The sequence below is a fragment of the Chiloscyllium plagiosum genome, unplaced genomic scaffold (genome assembly GCF_037043375.1).
Source record: "Chiloscyllium plagiosum isolate Xiang-an unplaced genomic scaffold, Cpla_swu_hap1 HiC_scaffold_6, whole genome shotgun sequence".
NCBI lineage: Eukaryota > Metazoa > Chordata > Chondrichthyes > Orectolobiformes > Hemiscylliidae > Chiloscyllium > Chiloscyllium plagiosum.
In genome coordinates this window covers 130,746,855-130,768,605 of record NW_028270144.1, presented here as the reverse complement: position 1 = coordinate 130,768,605, position 21,751 = coordinate 130,746,855, and the positions used below count along the sequence as shown (strand labels likewise).

The 21,751-nt window shown below is 45.0% G+C and overlaps 1 protein-coding gene across 2 annotated transcripts in view; it reads right to left on the bottom strand.

Moving 5' to 3' along the window:
* rrm1 (ribonucleotide reductase M1 polypeptide) overlaps positions 1-21,474 on the bottom strand; it is a 38,232-nt gene extending 16,758 nt beyond the window's left edge. The window contains exons 1-8 of one of the 2 annotated variants that reach the window (XM_043692567.2): positions 21,325-21,474; positions 13,835-13,923; positions 6,450-6,627; positions 5,107-5,207; positions 4,681-4,740; positions 4,563-4,602; positions 3,095-3,257; positions 1,285-1,426 (exon numbers count right to left, since the gene is read on the bottom strand). In XM_043692567.2, the coding sequence (XP_043548502.1) occupies positions 1,285-1,426; positions 3,095-3,257; positions 4,563-4,602; positions 4,681-4,740; positions 5,107-5,207; positions 6,450-6,627; positions 13,835-13,923; positions 21,325-21,343 (792 nt within the window). In that variant the 5' untranslated portion in view covers positions 21,344-21,474. Of the gene's footprint in view, positions 1-1,284; positions 1,427-3,094; positions 3,258-4,562; positions 4,603-4,680; positions 4,741-5,106; positions 5,208-6,449; positions 6,628-13,834; positions 13,924-19,311; positions 19,493-21,324 lie in introns of those variants that run through there. The other variant, XM_087988489.1, reaches the window with a different exon arrangement.
* Between the last annotated feature and the right edge of the window lie 277 nt (positions 21,475-21,751).

The following is a 21,751-nucleotide window of genomic DNA, read 5'->3' as shown; positions in this document are numbered from 1 at the left end:
CACATTAAAAATGTCCACCTTGATCCCTCTGTACAGATAAGTATCGCTTAATTGTTACTTGAGCTTCTGACTCAACCACCTTTTCAAGCAGCGAGTTCCAGCATCCCAGTACAAGAGTTCAAAAATTCTCCTACACACCTCCCTCCCTCCTCCCCCACCTTTGATCCCTCTACCAATGAAAATCAGAATTATTTAGTTTAGAGCAACACTGGATGAAATTAATAGTTAAATCAACATCATACTGCCACTGGTGATTTACTGCACATGTATCCATGGCCCCACCTGGTGGTAGCATTGCTCATATGCCAAGGCTTACACAAAAGGCCAGAATTAGAGGAGCATAGGGACCTTTAAGGGTTCTAGGGCTAGAGGCAGTTTTTAGATTAGATTACTTAGTGTGGAAACAGGCCCTTCCGCCCAACAAGTCCACACCGACCCGCCGAAGCGCAACCCACCCAGACCCATTTCCCGACATTTTACCCCTTCACCTAACACTACGGGCAACTTAACATGACCAGTTCACCTAACCTGCACATTTTTGGACTGTGGGAGGAAACTGGAGCACCCGGTGGAAACCCACGCAGACACGGGGAGAATGTGCAAACTCCACACAGTCAGTCGCTTGAGGCGGGAATTGAACCCGGGTCTCTGGCGCAGTGAGGCAGCAGTGCTAACCACTGTGTCACCATGCCACCCACAAATTGGTCCAATCACTGAAATCAGTCCTCTTGGAGTTGAACACTTCCCTAATTTGTTTTGTTCCTTTTCATAACCAGCTTATGCCAAGTGATGTTGCGATGAACAGAACAGCAAGGGAGGGGGATCAGGGCAAGAGAGTGACGTGTTTAAAGCGAGTGATCAAATTGAGGCACATTATGAAGGGGTTTGATAAATATAGATGCAGAAAAAGGTTTAATTATATAGATCAAAAAAATGGCTACACATACAAGATAGTTACTAATATGTCCAATCAGGAATTCAGGAGAAACCCACTTTACCAAGAGGGTAGTGAGAATATTAAATTAGCTACCACAGCAAATAATTGGGACAAATCTTAGCTAAATTTAAGGGGGAAGTTAAAAAATAACTAATGAAGGAGAAAGGAATAGAAGAGATAAAGAAATGAAGACGGGGTGGGAGGAAGTTGAGTAAAAACACCAAGGAGCATTGTAATTACCACACAATTGCAGGTTTGTGTGGTAATTACAATGCTGAACACTTCCCCACAGCATGAATGGCCACTGCCCATCTGCTGAATGTGCAAACCGTACTCTCTGTACTCACGCCAGCAATGTAGCTTCCTGTCGCTCGGATACAACTCACAGCTACACCAATCCCACCAGCAGACTTGGAAATCAAAGCACATTGCTTCAAGGTGTCATAAATCCCTTCAATGCTGTCATCCTTCATGGCAAGCAGGAAACAGCTGCAAGACAAAGTCAGTTCAGTGGGTCAACAGAGAGGATCCATCCCTTCCTTACTAAGGATTCATTGCACAAGCCACCACTCATTCACAGGATGAGGGGAAGTCATTGGGAAGGCCCACCTTTGTTGGGCTGGAGATGGTGGTAAACAGCAGTTCATCTAATCTAGGTATGGGACTCTGAATTTACCAACATCTGACCTACAAACACTCCTAACTTATGAACAGCTCCTTTACATTGTCCATCAACTTGTTCTGACTCAAAGAAATTGACTAAGAAACAGATTCCAAAACAAAACCTATTTGCAACACAGGGACTGCCTGTATACCTGCAATGCAGTCTTTTTTTTTAAAGTGGTGTGATACATTTGAATGGTTTGCAAGGCCTTTCAGAGGGCAGTTAAAGGTCAACAACATTGGTGTGGGTTTGAAATCATATGTACATAGACCACGCAAGGACAGCAGCCTTCCTTTGTCACAAGAACACGTGAAACTAGTAGGGTTTATGACAGTATGGTAGTTTCACGAGCATAAACAATGAGACTGGCATTTTATTCTATATCGACTTATTGAATTTAATTTTCCCAGCTGCTGTGGCATGATTTAGAAACTTGCCTCCAGTGCATTCATCCAAAATACTGGATTGCTTGCACAGTTAAATAAGCACTAAACTATCCTTCCCCAGGATGAATCAGGAATTGCTGCTGCTCAACACTGAGCTTTGATTCAAACAGGGAAGATTGATGGAGGAAAGCAAAGTCTCCTAATAAAGGTGTTAGAAGAAATAAGAAAAATAATCATAGCAGTAGTGATGGGAGGCTGGAAGCAAGCAATGATAGTATTCACAGACAAGATAATTTACTGAATTTTTCCCAAGAGCAAACTTGTGGACAATCAGTAAACGTAACTCTGAAAATAGCTTAATGAAAACTTTATTGACTGCCTTCAAGGAAGGGAAGCTGCCAACTCTATTCAAAACGATCCACACAACATGTTTGACTAAGTAAGTGGCTTATTCTTTTTCAATCATTCCTGGGATGTGGATGTCACAGATAAAGCTATAAAGCACAAGATGATTCCTAGTTTCCCCACAGTATCATTTTTATTTTAATAATTTAGTATAATTGAGGTTTTGCCAGACCATTTCAGAAAGCAGTTAGGATTCACATTGTCATGGACTTGGAGTCACAAACTCAACGTGAAAGTGTAATTCCCTCAATTATGTTTAACAACTGAAGGTACTCAGTAAGACGATGGGTCTGTTGAATATTGTATGACCTTTCCATAGTAATGTTTGGTCACATTAACATGCTCAATTATCTTGCAAGACTCTGAAGCATTCAAAAGCTAATAATGAACTGCAGTCTCATTAAGTATTATTTGACCAAAATGCCCTGGTTCAGTTCCTCTATTGCCCAAGACACCTCAGGATTAGAAAACATCAGACAAAGTAAAACAGCATGAAGGTCACTTCAGTAAAGCTCACAGACTAGAGGAAGGGGAAGTAGAGGAACGTACTGAGGAGCTTCTAAATAATTATTCTGACTCCAACCTCAGAAGTTAATGAGGCTGGGTATCAATGATAATAAGTGCAAAGACGAGAAGAAAGTGCCTTAAAGAAAATTCAACCTTTAGAAACAATGGGGAGTAAAGCTGAGGACAGCTCCATACCTTGAGAGTTGAGGTCTGTTGGTACCAGCATTGAACAGGGTAGGAGAAGCATGAGTAAACCACTTCTCAGACAGCAGGTTGTATGTTTCAATGGCAGCATCAATATCACGTTTGTGGATCCCAACAGCAACCCTCATGAGCATGTGCTGAGGCCGTTCTGCCACTGAGAAACAAGAATCCATGTCAAGCACAACATAGCATCTTATCAGTACATATAGAATGAACCTGAATCCAACACTACTATGAGACTGCGAGGATTCTTAGGGACACAACAGGTTCAGGCTAACTCAAAAGACCCCTCACTTTTCAAGGGCTACTGCACTGAATTGAGTTCAGCACTAAATCACATCATGGGGTGAGTGCGGGAAACAGCTGTGCTACACTAATGGACTGTATCAGCCAAACATCCTCAAGTCAATTCCTATACACAATGGATACCCGAAACGCCTATCACAAACCAAGCCACAAGAAAAGTCAATCAACCAAAGTGATGCTGGTCAGCATTTCATTAGAACACTGTAACCAGTTCAGTAAGGAATGAATCTATTTTCCTACCAGTTCAGGGTCATAAAGATTAAATATCACTAAAAAGAAAGGAGAGAGTTAAACCACCACTCCATTCTCTGCTCAATGCTGAGCCAAATCCTAGAAACAAAAGGACACTAATTAACATCCTAAGGGGCCTTGACAGGGTAGATGTGGAAAGGATATTTCTTCTTGCTTAAAAATGAAGAGTCACCCATTTAAACAAAACGTGACAAGGAAAAAAAATTTCAGAGGGTTGAGCACCTTTAGAACTCATCCTCAAAATGCAATGGAAGCAGAGTCTTTAATACTTGGAATATGGACAGAGATTCTTGATAAGCAAGATAATGTTATCTGGGGTAAGAGAAATATGGAGTTACCCAGTCATCCGTGATTTTATTGAATGGTGATGGGGTGGGGAGAAAGAGAGATTTGACAGGCTGAGCAGCATACTCTTGCCTCATATGTTCATAAACTACGAATATTCAGAGATCAAGTCTCTGCAGTGAAGGAACAAATTTCAACTCCACTTGTGGTTGAGTGGAGTCGAAATACCCATTAGCCATAATTAAATAGCGGACTGGACTCGATGGGCCGAATAGCCTTACTTCCACTCCAATGTTTTATGGTCTAAATACAATGCAGGATAAACTTAGCAGGTCTGGCAGCATCTGAGGAGAGAGAAAAACAAGTTCCACGGTGACTTCTTCAGAACTTTCTTTCCCATCAATGCTGTCAGACCTGCTGGGTTTATCCAACATTCTCTATTTCAGATTTCCAGCATCTGTGGTATTTTGTCCTTGCTCTACCAATTAAGGATTGAAATAATGGTTATGAAGAGAATTGCTGACTCCTCTCAGCTGACATTTCTTCAGCAAGGGATCCAGTGAGATATCCAATCTCCGCTATCCTACACCAAGAATTAACAGCAAATTAAACATACCTTTCCCATTGATCTTTAAAAGATAGGAACGCTCCAGTGTCTGTGAAAAAATAATGCAAACGTAAGCCAACATAAAGGTATTAACATAAAGTGAACACCACCTCATCAACCAGCTCACCTTGAATCCGAAGTAATTATATGAGAAGTCCCGGTCATAGATAATGGCAGAATTCAGGCGCTAAATGAAAAGAAAAGCAAAGCATCACTTTAGAAGAAATCTGTTATTCAGCTAATCCCAAAGACACCTCACCCATTCAGATAAGTCCTGAGCATCAAACATTACTAGTCAGTAAACATTACAATATTGCCCTGCCTATAAGGGAATCTATAGATGGATGTACAGGGATCAGGGATTTAGATTTCCTGAACCAAAGGGTACTGAGGCCAGTTGCTGCATCTCGAGTACACCTACTGCAATTAGCCTAGATCCTGGATCAATCCTGGTTCTTGTCAAAACATCTCAACATTATAACATTAGCACCTTCAGTGTACACAAGGGAGTTAGAATTACACCCCACCAAACCCTGAGTAAGAAAGCACTTACATCTTTGTTTTCCAGTACAATCTCCAATGTTTCTTTGGAAATCATGGGTGAATGAGAGTTAGTAAGAGGGTTCACATAGTTATACAAATCTTCCATGACCTCTGCAAAAGAAAAAAAAAGTTATCAAGCAAAGAGGGGTGTTAACCTAATCTAACCTCATGGCTAAACCTTCTCATTCCTGGAACCATTCTTGTAAATCACTTCTACACTCTCTCCAATGCAAAGGGTGGCAACTGCCTGGACCATGCTGCCAGAGGTGGTTGTAAAAGCAGTCAACAGCAGCATTCAAGAAGCCCCTGGACAAATACATGATTAGGAAGGTAATAGAGGTATACAGATTCTGTGTGAACACAGCATTAGTATGGAAGACCATAAGACATAGGAGTGGAAGTAAGGCCATTCGACCCATCGAGTCCACTCCGCCATTCAATCATGGAAGGGGAAGTCGTGCCTGTACAGGCCTGGAGGGCTGAGGGGCCTGTTCCTGAGGGGGCTGTATTGTCTTTCGTTCATTCAAACATTTCCTATGATGTGGCACCCAAAACTATATACAATACTCCAGGTGGGTGGATGGGCTTGCTCCTATTCTCTATGCCTCTACTAAACCAGAGGATTCTGATGCTTCACTTGTTGTCTCTCCAGTCATCCTGCTACTCTCAATCATCTGTGCACATATATATCCAGGTCCTTCTGCTCCTGCACTTCCCTTGGAATTGTATCCTTTTTTTGTATTGTTAGATTAGATTAGATTGCCTACAGTGTGGAACAGGCCCTTCGGCCCAACCAGTCCACACCAGCCCTCCAAAGAGAACCCACCCAGACCCATTTGCCTTTGAGTAATGCACCTCACACTATGAGCAATTTAGCATGACCAATTCATTGCAAAGATTTGCACATCTTTGGACTGTGGAAGGAAACCAGAGCACTTAGAGGAAACACACGCAGGCATGGGAAGAATGTGCTAACTCCACACAGACAGTTGCCAAAGGTTGGAATCTAACCTGGGACCCTGGTGCTGCGAGGCACCTAGCCTGCACGTTGTTGGACTATGGGAGGAAACTCATGCAGACACAGGAAGAATGTGCAAATTGCACACAGACAGCCACACAGAAATGAATCAGAGTCCCTGTTACTGAGAGGCAACAGTGCTAACCAGAGTCATCTAGTCACCCTAATGCTACTCGACATTGAAATTTGTCTGCCACCTACCCATCCACTCCACCAACTTGCCTAGATATCTGATTGATAGAATCAAGAGTCATTACAAAATCAACTGTCAATATGACATTGGCCTGCACATTTGGTCAATCATTCTATCGCAAGTTCTCTCAAATATTACTCACCAGAGAAAACCTTTTTGGTTTCTTTGTGGAGGTTGGAGACTGCAATCCTTGCAGCAAGAATGGCATAGTCAGGATGCTTGGTGGTCATTGTAGCAGCTGTTTCTGCTGCTAGAGTATCTAGTTCGACAGTGGTAACGCCACTGTACAGACCCTGGATCACCTTCATCGTGATCTGTGCCTGAAAGACAAGTTGATCCATCACCGCAGGAAAGCAATGCACAAATTAGTCATCAATTGGTGCACAAACTGCACAGACATTTAACTTGTCCTTTCAAAATGACCAGGAGAAAGTGAGGACTGCATCAGAGCAGAGTGTGGTGCTGGAAAAGCACAGCAGGTCAGGCTGCTTTTTCAGCACCACACTCTTGACTTTAAGTGACTGACAACATTTGCAGCAGATTATCTAAACATCTTGGTGTTCTTCTGTCACTCATTAGAACAAACAATAATTCCAAATTTATTGCAAATGACTAACATGACTTTTTACTTCAGAACAGTAAGGCACCAATCGGCTGACAGGTCTACGGACTCAAATTCCTTGGAAATTCAAAAATGGTTTACAAGGCAAAAGCATCTGTATGACTCATTGATTATTCAGGAAGTGCTATAAAATCTCAAGAATGGAATAAAGAACAGTACAGCAGAAGAACAGGCCCTTTGGCCCACCAAGACTGTGCAGACAAATGATGCCTTTCTGAACTGAAAACCTTTCACCTCTACATGGTCCATAATTCGGGCGGCACGGTGGCACAGTGGTTAGCACTGCTGCCTCACAACGCCAGAGACCTGGGTTCAATTCCCGACTCAGGCGACTGACTGTGTGGAGTTTGCACATTCTCCCCGTGTCTGTGTGGGTTTCCTCTGGGTGCTCCGGTTTCCTCCCACAGTCCAAAGATGTGTAGGTTAGGTGAATTGGCCATGCTAAATTGCCCGTAATGTTAGGTAAAGGGGTAAATGTAGGGGTATGGGTGGGTTACGCTTCGGCGGGTCGGTGTGGACTTGTTGGGCCGAAGGGCCTGTTTCCACACTGTAAGTAATCTAATCTAATCTAAAAAACCCTCGGTTCCCTACATTTTCATATATCAGTCAAGATACTCCTTGAATTTTGCTACCACATTCACCTCCATCACCTCTTCTGGCAACACATTTAAGGCACTTACATCCCTCTAAAAAAACTTGCCTCTCACATCTCCTTTAATCTTACCACTTTATTACCTTTAACCTACATTCCCTAGCAATTAACATTTCTAACCTGGAAAACCATCATCTGCCTTTTCTCCATCCATTTCCTAGAGTATTCTGTCCTGTCATACCTTCTGGCAATCCTCACTATCCGCAGCTCCCCCAATCTGTGTCATCCACAAGTTTACTGATCAGGCCACCTTCAATATCCTCCAAGTCATTTAAGCATATTACAAATGGCAGGGATCTCAGCACCGATCCCTATCGGGCAATTAGATAATTGTATAGCATTAAAGAATATTAACAACTTGTACAGTTAGAAGTAGGGCCTTGGACAGTGTTATAGAACAGAGACCTAGGGGTCCAGGAGCACAATTCTTGGAAGGTTGCATCTCATGTAAATGGGGTGGTTAAGGCATTTACCATACTTGCCTTCATTACTCAGACCATTAAGTGTAGGAGTTAGGACATTACGTTGAGGTTGTATAGGACACTGATTAGACCTCTTCTACAGTACAGTGTCCAGTTCTGGTCACCTAATTATAGGAAGGATATTAAACTGGAGAGGGCTCAGAAAAAGATTTACCAGCTCATTGGAGGGTTTGAATTATAAGGAGAGGCTGAATAGGCTGTGATGTTTTTCATTGGAGAGTAGGAAGCTCCAAGTTTTACAGAGTGGCAAGGAGATAGGGCAGAGAGAAGAGAGGGCTGCTGGGAAGGGCACGTTTCTTTTTTTAAAAAGAGTGGGTGAGATCTAAGCCAGAGACAGCAGGGTCTCCCTCCCACCCACCTCTAACATTAATAAGCGTCTAATCTGAGTTCTTCAGATTTTCTTTTTTTTCCCCCCTCTTCCTTGTTTAGTCCTGTGTGGGCTTTCAGATTAGCAGGGTATGGATGATAAGGCAGTTGCATGTTCCTCCAGGAGAATGTGGCAGGTGAAAGACACGACACTTCTCCACTGGCCACATCTGCGGGAAGTGCACCCAACTCCAGCTCCTCGAAAACAGTTAGGGAACTGGAGCTGGACAAACTGCAGATCATCCAGGAGGCTAAGGGAGAAATTGAGGGGGTCACTCCACAGACACAGGATAAGGACAGCTGGGTTACTGTCAGAGGGAGGAAAGAGAAGCGACAGACAGAGCAGGATCTCCTGTGGCCACTGCCTTTAGCAACAAGTATACCATCCTGGATACTGCTGGTGTGGACAGCCTACCAAGGATACATAGTTGCCAGATCTCTGGCACTGAGGATCAGAAGGGAAAGGGGGGAAATAAAATATAGAAAAATGCTAACGGTAGGGGACTCAATAGTTAGATGGATTAACAGGAGATTGTGTGTCAGGAACAGGAGTCCCGGAAAATTGTCACTGATCGGGTGTACAAGATTCTGAAAGGGGAGGGTAAGCAGCCAGAAAACATGGTACATATTGGTACCAATGATATAGCCAGGAAAAGGATTGAGGATCCGAAAAGGGGCTACAGAGAGCTAGGGTGGAAGCTGAAGAGCAGGACAAGTTGAGTAGTGCTCTCAGGTTTGCTATCAGTGCAACGAGATAGTGAGGTGAGCAATAGGCAGCTGGTGCAGGAGGGAGGGTTTCAAATACGTAAACCATTGGGATGCCTTCTGGGGAAGGTGGGACCTGTACATGAAGGACAGATTGCACCTGAACTGGAGGGGCACAAATGTATTGGGTGGGAGATTTCCGCATGTGGTTCAGGTGGATTTCAACTAGTTTGGTGGAGGGGGAATGTAGTAAATCTATCAGGGAGGTTTTTCATGTGGTGAAACACAGGGATCGGTTAAGGTGTGTCTGCTTTAACACAAGTAGTGTCAGAAATAAGAGTGGTGAACTTACAGCATGGATCAGTACTTGGGACTATGATGTTGTGGCCATAATGGAGACATGGCTTCCACAGGGGCAGGAATGGTTGCCAGATATTCCAGGCTTTAGAAAGTTTAAAAAGAAGGAGGGTGGTTGTAGCGTTGCTAATCAGAGTGTGCATCACAGCTACAGTAATGATAGTTGTCCAGGAAGGTTTGTCTTCTGAGTCAGTATGGGTGAAAGCTAGAAACATCTAGGGAACAGCCACTTCATTGAGGGTTTTCTACAGACCCCCTAATAGCAGTACAGAGATTGAAGCACTCATGGGCAGATTTTGGAAAAATGCAGATGTAGCAAGGCTGTTAAGGTGACTTCAATTTTTTCACTATTGACTGGGACTTCCATAGTGCAGATGGTTTGGATGGAGCAGTTTTTGTCAGGTGTTCAGGAGGGCTTCCTTACTCAGTATGGAGATAGTCCAACAAGGGGAGGCGCCATTTTGGATTTGGTGCTCAGCAATGAGCCAGAACAGGTGTCAGATCGCAAGGTAGGAGAACACTTTGGTGACAGTGACCACAACTGCCTCACATTTACCATATCCTTGGAAAGGGAAAGGAGTAGTTACCAAGGGAAGATATTTAATTGGGGAAAAGGAAATTATGATGCTCTCTGACAGGAGTTGTGAAATTGGGAGCAATTGTTCCACAGAAAGGACACAACAGACATGTGGAGATTGTTTAAGGAACAGTTGTCGTGAGTGATGCAGAAATTTGTTCTCGAGACAGGCAAGAAGGGGTAAGATTAAGGAGCCTTGGATGACAAAAACAGAAGAGCTTCTCAGCAAAAGGAAGAAGGCAGTTTACGTAAGGTGGAGGAAGGAAGGATCTAGCACAGCTTTAAAGGGTTACAGGCCTCCTACAAAGTAGCTCAGAAATGGACTGAGGACAGCCAGGAGGGGGCACAAAAAAGGCTTGGCGGGTTGGATTAGGGAGAACCCAAAAGCATTTTACTCATACATGAGGAATAACAATGATCAGGGAGAAGGTAGGGCTAGTCAGAGGTTGCGTAGGGAACTTGTACACAGTCTGAGCAGATAGGGAAAACCCTAAATGAGTTTTTTGCTTGTGTTTTCACTAAGGGACCATGTTGTGAATGAGAGCTTTTGAGGAGTGGGGAAACAGGCTTGAACAGATCAAGATTGAAGAAGTTGATGTGCTGGAAATTTTGGCAAAAGTTAAGATTGATAAGTCGCCAGGGCCAGACCAGATTTATCCTAGGTTGCTCCGAAGTGAGCAAGGAGGTTGCTAAGCCGCTGGCAATCATATTTGCTTACTTACTCTCGACTGGAGTCATACTAGAGCATTGCAAAGGTCGGGTGGTGGATATGATGTATATGGATATGGTGTACTTGTAGTTTTTATAAATGACTTGGATGAGGAGGTTGAGGGATGGATTAGTAAATATGCAGACAACAAAACGTTTGGAGGTGACGTCGATAGTATTGAAGGCTATTGCAGGAAACCAGATTCTGGATTAGTGGTGCTGGAAGAGCACAGCTGTTCAGGCAGCATCCAAGGAGCTTCGAAATCGACGTTTCGGGCAAAAGCCCTTCATCAGGAATAAGGCAGTGAGCCTGAAGCGTGGAGAGATAACCTAGAGGAGGGTGGGGGTGGGGAGAAAGGAGCATAGAGTACAATGGGTGAGTGGGGGAGGGGATGAAGGTGATAGGTCAGGGAGGAGAGGGTGGAATGGATAGGTGGAAAAGGAGATAGACAGGTAGGACAAGTCCGGACAAGTCATGGGGACAGTGCTGAGCTGGAAGTTTGGAACTAGGGTGAGGTGGGGGAAGGGGAAATGAGGAAACTGTTGAAGTCCACATTGATGCCCTGGGGTTGAAGTGTTCCGAGGCGGAAGATGAGGCGTTCTTCCTCCAGGCGTCTGGTGGTGAGGGAGCGGCGGTGAAGGAGGCCCAGCACCTCCTTGTCCTCAGCAGAGTGGGAAGGAGAGTTGAAATGTTGGGCCACGGGGCGGTGTGGTTGATTGGTGCGGGTGTCCCGGAGATGTTCCCTAAAGGGCTCTGCTAGGAGGCGCCCAGTCTCCCCAATGTAGAGGAGACCGCATCAGGATCAACGGATATCATAAATGATATTAGTGGTTGCGCAAGTAAAACTTTGATGGATGTGGAAGGCTCCTTTAGGGACTTGGATAGAGATGTGGGAGGAGGTGTGGGCGCAGGTTTTACAGTTCCTGCGGTGGGAGGGGAAGGTGCCAGGATGGGAGAGTGGGTTGTAGGGGGGTGTGGGCCTGACCAGGTAGTCACAGAGGGAACGGTCTTTGTGGAAAGCGGAGGGGAGGAAAATATATCCCTGGTGGTGGGGTCTGTTTGGAGGTGGCGGAAATGTCGGCGGATGATTTGGTTTATGCAAAGGTTAGTAGGGTGGAAGGTGAGCACCAGGGGCGTTCTGTCCTTGTTACGGTTGGAGGGGTGGGGTCTAAGGGCGGAGGTGCGGGATGTGGATGAGATGTGTTGGAGGGCATCTTTAACCACGTGGGAAGGGAAATTGCGGTCTCTAAAAAAGGAGGCCATCTGGTGCATTCTGTGGTGGAACTGGTCCTCCTGGGAGCAGATACAGCAGAGGCGGAGGAATTGGGAATACGGGATGGCATTTTTGCAGGAGGTAGGGTGGGAAGAGGTGTAATCCAGGTAGCTGTGGGAGTCGGTGGGTTGTCAGTGTCAAGTCGGTCGTTATTAATGGAGATGGAGAGGGCCAGGAAAGGGAGGGAGGTGTCAGAGATGGTCCAGGTAAATTTAAGGTCAGGGTGGAATGTGTTGGTGAAGTTGATGAATTGCTCAACCTCCTCGCGGGAGCACGAGGTGGCGCCGATGCAGTCATCAATGTAGCGGAGGAAGAGGTGGGGAGTGGTGCCGGTGTAATTACGGAAGATCAACTGTTCTACGTAGCCAACAAAGAGACAGGCCTAGCTGGGGCCCATACGTGTGCCCATGGCTACCCCTTTGGTCTGGAGGAAGTGGGAGGATTCAAAGGAGAAATTGTTAAGGGTGAGGACCAGTTCGGCCAAACGAATGAGAGTGTCGGTGGAAGGGTACTGTTGGGGACGTCTGGAGAGGAGAAAACGGAGGGCTTGGAGGCCCTGGTCATGGCGGATGGAGGTGTAGAGGGATTGGATATCCATGGTGAAGATGAGGCGTTGGGGGCCGGGGAAACGGAAGTCTTGGAGGAGGTGGAGGGTGTGGGTGGCGTACTGAGAAATGGTAGACAGAGTGAAAACTGGATAAATGCAAAGCGACGCATTTTGGAAGGTCGAACTTGAATCTGAATATAGCATTAAAGACAAGATTTTTGGCAGTGTGTAATAACAGCGGGATCGTGGTGTTCAAGTGCATAGATCACTCAAAGTTACCACCCAAGTGGATAGGGTTGCTAAGAAAGCATATGGTGTTTTGGCTTTCATTAACAGGGGGATAGAGTTTAAGAACTGTGAGGTTTTTCTGCAGCTCTACAAACTTTGGTGAGACCACACTTGGAATATTGCGTCCAGTTCTGGTCGCCCTATTATAAGAAAGATACAGAGACTGTGGAAAGGGTGCAAAGAAGGTTTCCCAAGATGCTGCCAGACTTCAGGGCTTGTGTTACGAAAAGTGGTTTACTATAATCTGACTTATCTTTGGAGAAGAGGAAGAGAGGTGATCTGATCAAGATGTACAAGGTAATAACAGGCATGGATAGAGTCGATAGCCAGAGACTTTTCCCCAGGGTAGGATTGACTGCGAGGAAGGGTCATAGTTTTAAAATGTTAGGAGAAAGGTATAGAGGAGACATCAGAGGTAGGCTCTTTACAGAGTTGGGAACGCATGGATTGCGTTGCCAGCAGTGGTGGTGGTGGAAGCTGAGTCATTAGGGACATTTAAGCGATAGGGACAGCACTGGATTGAGAGGTCCGTAAATTAGGTTATTTTATTTTAGATAAAGATTAATCCTCGGCGCAACATCATGGGCTGAAGGGCCTGTTCTGTGTTGTACTTTTCTATATTCTAAGTTGAGAGGTGATTTTATGGAGGTTTATCAAATAAGGTGAATGGCAGACATCATTTCCCTAGGGTGGGGATTTTACTATATTGCTATTTGTGGGTATCATTTGTATACTAAGATCTTGCATTTAATATATTATTTACTGTATGTCATAAGTTGGATGTGGAGCACTTTCGGGCATCCTAAAATCATAATGCAAGCTTTTCCCTAATGGTTCTATGCTTCACCAGGGAACACACTTAGCTCAGTCAATCACAGAAAACTACCAATGAATTGCTAATGATGATTTCAGACCAGTGGCAACAGAAAATCATTAAAAAGCCACTCACCGGATCCACAAAGTCAGGATTCAGGCCATAGCACAGCTTCTGTATTCGGGATGTTATCTTGTCAAACATGACCCGCTCCTGGCGACCATCTGAACAGCAAAACATCACAAGTTTAAGCACTTCATCCATTAAGCAGTCAATATCAGCAGTAATTTAAAAAGCATCTTTAGCATAATGAAAAGTTTCTGACTGACGTAAAGGAGGGAGAGAGACACAGACAGACAGGATTAGGAAAGGAATTCATAAGTTGCAAGAGCATCAAGACATTATCAGCAAGAGGTGAGGGAATCAGTGGTAGGGATGCAAAGTCTGTGGCTCAACTACAAAAAGTTCCTTCAGACAGGAGGCCACTCAACCTTTAGCCCACGGCCAACGAAATTGTGGCTATTTTTGTACAGGTGGTTATCCTATAGACAATAGGTGCAGGAGTAGGCCATTTTGCCCTTCGAGCCTGCACCACCATTCAATATGATCATAGCTGATCATTCTTAATTAGTATCCTGTTCCTGCCTTATCTCCATAACCCTTGAGAGCTCTAACCAACTCTATAAATGAATCCAGAGACTAGGCCTCCACTGCCCACTGGGGCAGAGCATTCCACACAGCCACCACTCTCTGGGTGAAGAAGTTTCTCCTCATCTCTGTCCTAAATGGTCTACCCCGTATTTTTAAGCTGTGTCCTCTGGTTCGGCACTCACCCATCAGCAGAATCACGTTTCCTGCCTCCAGAGTGTCCAATCCTTTAATAATCTTATATGTCTCAATCAGATCCCCTCTCAGTCTTCTAAACTCAAGGGTATACAAGCCCAGTCCGCTCCAGTCTTTCAGCGTAAGGTAGTCCTGCCATTCCAGGAATTGACCTTGTGAACCTACGCTGCACTCCCTCAATAGCCAGAATGTCTTTCCTCAAATTTGGATACCAGAACTACACACAGTACTCCAGGTGTGGTCTCACCAGGGCCCTGTACAGCTGCAGAAGAACCTCTTTGCTTTTCTATATTCAATCCCTCTTGTTATGAAGGCCAGCATGCTATTAGCCTTCTTCACTACCTGCTGTACCTGCATGCTTACCTTCATTGACTGGTGTACAAGAACACCCAGATCTCTCTGTACTGCCTCTTTACCTAAATTGATTCCATTTAGGTAGTAATCTGCCTTCCTGTTCTTGCCACCAAAGTGGATAACCATACATTTATCCACATTAAACTGCATCTGCCATGCATCTGACCACTCACCTTACCTGTCCAGGTCACCCTGTAATCTCCTAACATCCTCCTCAGATTGCACCCTGCCACCCAGTTTAGTATCATCAGCAAATTTGCTAATGTTATTACTAATACCATCTTCTATATCATTAACATATATTGTAAAAAGCTGCGGTCCCAGCACTGATCCCTGCGGTACCCCACTGGTCACTGCCTGCCATTCCAAAACGGAGCCGTTTATCACTACTCTTTGTTTCCTATCAGCCAACCAACTTTCAATCCAAGTTAGTACTTTGCCCCCAATACCATGCGCCCTAATTTTGCTCACTAACTTCCTATGTGGGACTTTATCAAAAGCTTTCTGAAAGTCCAGGTACACTCATCCATCTTCAGAGTTACATCCTCAAAAAATTCCAGAAGATTAGTCAAGCATGATTTCCCTTTCATAAATCCATGCTGACTCTGACCTATCCTGTTACTACTATCCAGATGTGTCGTAATTTCATTCTTTATAATAGACTCCAGCATCTTTCCCATCACTGAGGTCAGACTAACTGGTCTATAATTTCCTGCTTTCTCTCTCCCACCTTTCTTAAAAAGTGGTACAACATTAGCCACCCTCCAATTCGCAGGAACTGATCCCGAATCTATCGAACTCTGGAAAATAATCACCAAAGCATCCACGATTTCTCAAGCCACCTCCTTCAGTACCCTGGGATGTAGACCATCAGACCCTGGGGACTTATCAACCTTCAGACCCAACAGTCTCTCCAACACCAATTCCTGGCAAATATTAATTCCCTCAAGTTCAGGTCTTTCAGCCACTGTTACCTCGGAGATTGCTTGCGTCTTCCCCAGTGAACACAGATCTGAAGTACCAATTCAATTCTTCTGCCATTTCTTTATTCTCCGTAATATATTCCCCTATTTCTGTCTTCAAGGGCCCAATTTTAGTCCTAACCATTTTTTTGCCTTTCACATACCTAAAAAAGCTTTTACTATCCTCCTTTATATTTTTGGCCAGTTTACCTTCGTACCACATTTTTTTTCTCTGCGTATTTCCTTCTTAGTAATCCTCTGTTGTTCTGTAAAAGCTTCCCAGTCCTCTGTTTTCCCACTTATCTTTGCTATGTTATACTTTTTCTCTTTTAACTTTATATGTTTCTTAACTTCCCTCGTCAGCCACGGCCACCCATGCCTCCTCCTAGGATCTTTCTTCTTTTTTGGAATGAACTGATCCTGCATCTTCTGCATTATACACAGAAATATCTGCCATTGTTCCTCCACTGTCATTCCTGCTAAGGTGTTGTACCATTGAACTTTGGCCAGCTCCTCCCTCATAGCTCCATAGTTCCCTTTATTCAACAGAAATATTGTCATGCCGATTGTACCCTCTCCCTCTCAAATTGCAGATTGAAGCTTATTGTATTATGGTCACTACTTCCCAATGGCTCCTTCACTTCGAGGTCCCTGATCAATTCTGGTTCATTGCACAATACCAGATCCAGAATTGCCTTCTCCCTGGTACGCTCCAGCACCAGCTGTTCTAAGAATCCATCTTGGAGGCACTCCACAAAGTCTCTTTCTTGAGGTCCAATACCATCCTGATTCTCCCAGTCTACCTGCATGTTGAAATCCCCCATAACAACTGTAGTAACATCTTTGCGACAGGCCAATTTCAGCTCCTGATTCAACTTGCATCCAACAACCAGACTACTGTTTGGGGGCCTGTAGATAACTCCCAAGAGGATCTTTTTACCCTTAGAATTTCACAACTCTATCCATACTGACTCTACATCCCCTGATTCTAGGTCCCCCCGCGCAAGGGACTTAATATCATCCCTTACCAACATGGCCACCCCACCCCCTCTGCCCATCAGTCTGTCCTTACGATAGCACGTGTAGCCTTGAATATTCATTTCACAGGCCCTGTCCACTTGAAGCCACATCTCAGTTATCCCCACAATATCATATCTGCCAATTTCCAAAAGAGCCTCAAGTTCATCCATCTTATTTCTAATGCTTCATGCATTCATGTATAGTATTTTTAATTTGTTACTGCCCTCACCCTTCCCATCAACTCCTATTTCACTCAACCTTACAGCATGATCCCTTTTTGAGTTTTCTGCCTCATTGATACAGTTGTCTTTCTTGACTTCGCTTGTTCTAACTTTCCCTTCAATTTCCTTCTTAAACATCCAGCTTGTCCCCCTCCCCCCGCTACTTAGTTTAAACGTAACTGTGTTGCAGTAGCAAACCTGCCTGCCAGAATGCTGGTCCCCAACCTATTAAGGTGCAAACCGTCTCTCTTTATAATTTATGCTTACCACAAAACATACCCCAGTAATCCAAGAATTTAAATCCTTGCTTCCTGCACCAGTTCCCCAGCCACACGTTCAAGTCCATTATATCTGTTTCTGGCCTCACCAGCCCAAGGAACTGGAAGCAAAACGGAAATAACCACCCTGGACGTCCTGCTTTTCAGCCTTCTTCCTAGTTCTCCGAAGTCCCGCTGTAGTATGTTCCTCCCCTTCTTCCCGACATCATTTGTGCTGACATGTACCATCACCTATAACATGTTTCTACAACACGAATTGGCTATAACACAATTGCCAAATTTAAACATATTTCCAGAACACAAACTTTCCTTACCTGTATTAGCTATAACACAAGTCCAGCCCCATTAGTTTTAATGGTGTTGGTATCGCATAATTTTCTTATAAAGCAAGATTGCACAGATACCGAACCATGGCGTTACAAGAGAACTACCTGTACTTTAACAATTTTCTGCACTATCCCCATATCCTATGCTGTTTTTCGTGTGTCGAACTAATGATCTCAGTCTTGTACATGCTCACTGACTGAGCCTCCAGAGCCCTCGTAAGTACATAACATTGAAGGCTCACCAGTGAAGAAATCCTCAATTCGGTCTTACACAGCCTCTCCACTATCCTGAAACAGTATCCCCTCATTCTAGAGCCAAAAGCTTGGGAGAAAACATCATTCCTTCAGCTATCTTGTATGAATTCTACATGTTTGAATGAGATCACCTCATTCTTCTAAACCCCAGAGACTACAGGTCTAGCATGGTTAATCTTTCCACATAAGGACAATACCCCCATCCCAGGGCTCAGACCAGTGAACCTATGTTGCACTCTGAATGGCAAGTAATGTTTTCTTTAAATAAGGAGACAATACTGACACAAAATGGAGTGAGGGGATTTGTGGGTCAACAATTATTACTTTCTGGCCAGAGATAGACCCACCTACCTCACGCAACATGTTTGAACAGGTTGATTAAAACTAATTTAAAGGGGAGAACAGCTGAGAGTGGTGTGAATAATGCTGCAAGACTGAGGGGTTAGTGTGTAGACTGAGTTAAAAACAATGACTGCAGATGCTGGAAACCAGATTCTGGATTAGTGGTGCTGGAAGAGCACAGCAAAATGCGTGTAGACTGAGTGCCTGGTTTGATACAGAAGTGGTCGCACCAAGGCTCTACAAGACATTTTTTTCAGCTATTTCTATTTTGGTGATCTACATCTACCATTCAGAACCATAATTTTGAACACCTATCAAATTGTCTCAATGCTCTCTGCGCTCAGGACTAGAACAGCCACCTCTGATCAATCCATACTGTTGAAACTCATTTCAAGAATGGCTGTTGTAAATAGTTTCTCTATCTTCACTAATACCAATATACTTTTTACCTTAAATGTGGTGCCAATACATGCCCGAGATCACCTTTAAAAATGTACATGTTATTTTATATCAACACCATTTTCTTCAGACCAAAATTAATTATCTCAGACTTCTTTGCATTAAATTAATTCGGCCACACATCTACTTATTCCACCAGCTTTTTGCAAGGTTACTTCTCTCTTCACAGTTCATAATACATGCAAGTTTTGTATCATTTCCACTGTCCTTGCAAATGCATCTCGAAATCCACTCACTGAAGGTCAGAGAATAGCCACAAGTCCACCTCTGCAGCAATCAGCAGCCTGTAAATACCAAACAGAACAAACACTTTATGGTGTCTAAACCTTAGCCAAGGTCATAGATTCTGGGACCTGCCATCCATTGCCCAACGTTACAAAGGTCCGGTCTGGCTGGTTGAAGATTGATTAATGAGCCTTGCAAAATTGTACACCCAGAGGTATAACAGAGGGTGTACATGTTCCAATAGTCGTCCAACGATTTCGGAGAACATCTGCTGTAATCTGCAAGCATTGTTTTAGAATTACTTATCTTGAATGAGTTAAAACTAACCTTTGACATCCTCTCAATTGAGATTTATAAATTCTATTCATTCTTCCGAAACCGTGTCCATTTCACCAGCGTCTGACTTATTTCAGTTCCCATACATTCGAAAGCTCTCAACTTGTTATCGTTGGAATAGTTTCGCGGGGCGAGAGTTTGACCCGAGGCCGTGCTCTCTATCCACGTCTCTCTCCAGCTTCCTGATCCATAGCCCAGTTTAAATTCACTTTTATATGCTGAGGTTCAGCGCGGTTTACTCAATTCCCGCCACTCTTATATCCAACTGCTTCGGCGCCAAATTCAAACTATACTCAGGCGGGAGAGGGGGGCGGGGGAACAAAAAACACTATATAAAGGGAAGTAGAACCGGGGGAATTACAGGGAGCTGCAAAGAGTCGAAAGAAACACTGGAAAGAGGATTTTTTAAAAATCAGACAAAGCAATGGATAGTTATAATCAGAGGCAGGGCAATCGCACTTTAGTTCTGCATAATGGAGAAAATTAAAGCTATCAGGAGGACAGCAGGTCCTGACCAGCCTCAGTGGAATACAGAAACACAAAGCTATAGGTTGACAAAACAGCCACAGTCAGCGCCAGAACAGAACAGAAATTAACCCAACAATAACAAATTTCCCCCAGACCGGACACGGCAAGGTTCACCATTCGTCAGCCTTGCAAGGACCTGCACCAAGCACTCTAAAGAAGTCAGATCGGACTAGAAATCTCAACTCTGCCTATAGATGCTGCCAGCCCTGTTGAATTTCTCTCGCAGTTTCTGTTTTTTAACTGCAGAAAATCCGAAATATCTTGCTTTAGCTCACACGACCCGAGCTCGGGTGAGGGTTTACAGTGGCACTGGACCCAGTGACCCCACTGGGCACTGAGCTCATCTGAAAATGTCTAATAACTACACCCCCCAGTGCTCCATATCTGTACTGACAGGGGGCTGGCACAATGATCAAACATACCTACACACATTCAAACATCGGCCCACATTCAAAGTTTCCCATTTCTCATGTCCCATTTACAACGGGGACAGTCCATGTAAACATGTCACACCCATGGAGCTAGCGCTCCCGCTGGCAGGAGGAGGTAACTACATGGTGACATGTTTACATTGGCAGCTCCCACTATGGATGTGAACATATGGATTTAAAATTAATATAGTCTGAATAATTTGACAATGAAATGGGAGACTGAATGTCATATAAGGATTAAAATCAGGAGGTGGCCATTCAGCCCCGAAATCCTGCTGCTCTATTTAATAATATCATGGATGATGAATCTACATCCCGTCCACCTCTGATAACCCCTCATCCCTTCAACAGGAGATTGACAATTTCTGTATTACAAATGTTCATGGATCCTGCTGCCACCGCCTTTTCAGGGAGAGCTGCAGAGAGAGACACACACACAGACAGACAGACAGACAGACAGAGACACACACACACACAGAGACACACACACACACACAGAGACACACACACACACACAGAGACACACACAGACACACACACAGACACACACACACAGACACACACACACAGACACACACACACAGACACACACACACAGACACACACACACAGACACACACACACAGACACACACACACACAGACACACACACACACAGACACAGACACACACAGACACAGACACACACACAGATTCCCCTGATTTCAGTTTGAAACCAGCGAGCCCAGGGTGCGGGCTGTCCCACAACAGGGAGAGTCTCCTCTCTCCACACCCGCCCGTCCCCGTAAACACCCTCAGGGTCCCATCTTTCAATAAAGACCTTACACACAGGGGGCCCAGGGGACCAGGCCCATCGCTCCCCAGCCCGGGGGTAAAGCTGCCCTCCCCCGGGGGATGGCTGCACCCCAAGCCCACACTCTCCCAGAGGTCAGGCCCATCCCTCACCGGGGGATACACTTCCTCCCCGGTCTATACTACCCGCTCTCCCCTCTCTGTCGTTAGGGTCGGGGTCTATGTCCCCACACCCCACCCCCGGGCTCAGTACCTCTCTTGATGACGAACATGTTGCTGACGCCCGGGGTCTGTGTGTGTCTGAGGGCCGGGGGAGGTCGGTCCGTGATCTTCTGGTGACGCTCGGGTGAAGACTCTCTGGAGACCGGGATGTGATCCGTTGGTGATCCCGCTGTGAACCCGCTCCCGCTGCCGCTCGAACTAAAGCCGCGCGCGCCTTTCCCGCCGGAATATTAATCGGCCTCGCGGCCAATCACGACCAGCGGGCCCCGCCCTCGACCAATGGGCGGCCGGGGACCGTGCCGGGCTCCGCCAATCGAGACGGAGCCCGCTTGGCCGCCGTTGCCATGCAACGTTGGGCCTGCTGCTGCCGGTGAAGCCAGGGCCTCGATTAGAAAGGATCCCACCCAGTTCCAGGCCCTCCCTGTCGATAGGACAACCGCCTTCAAACAAAGTGAAAA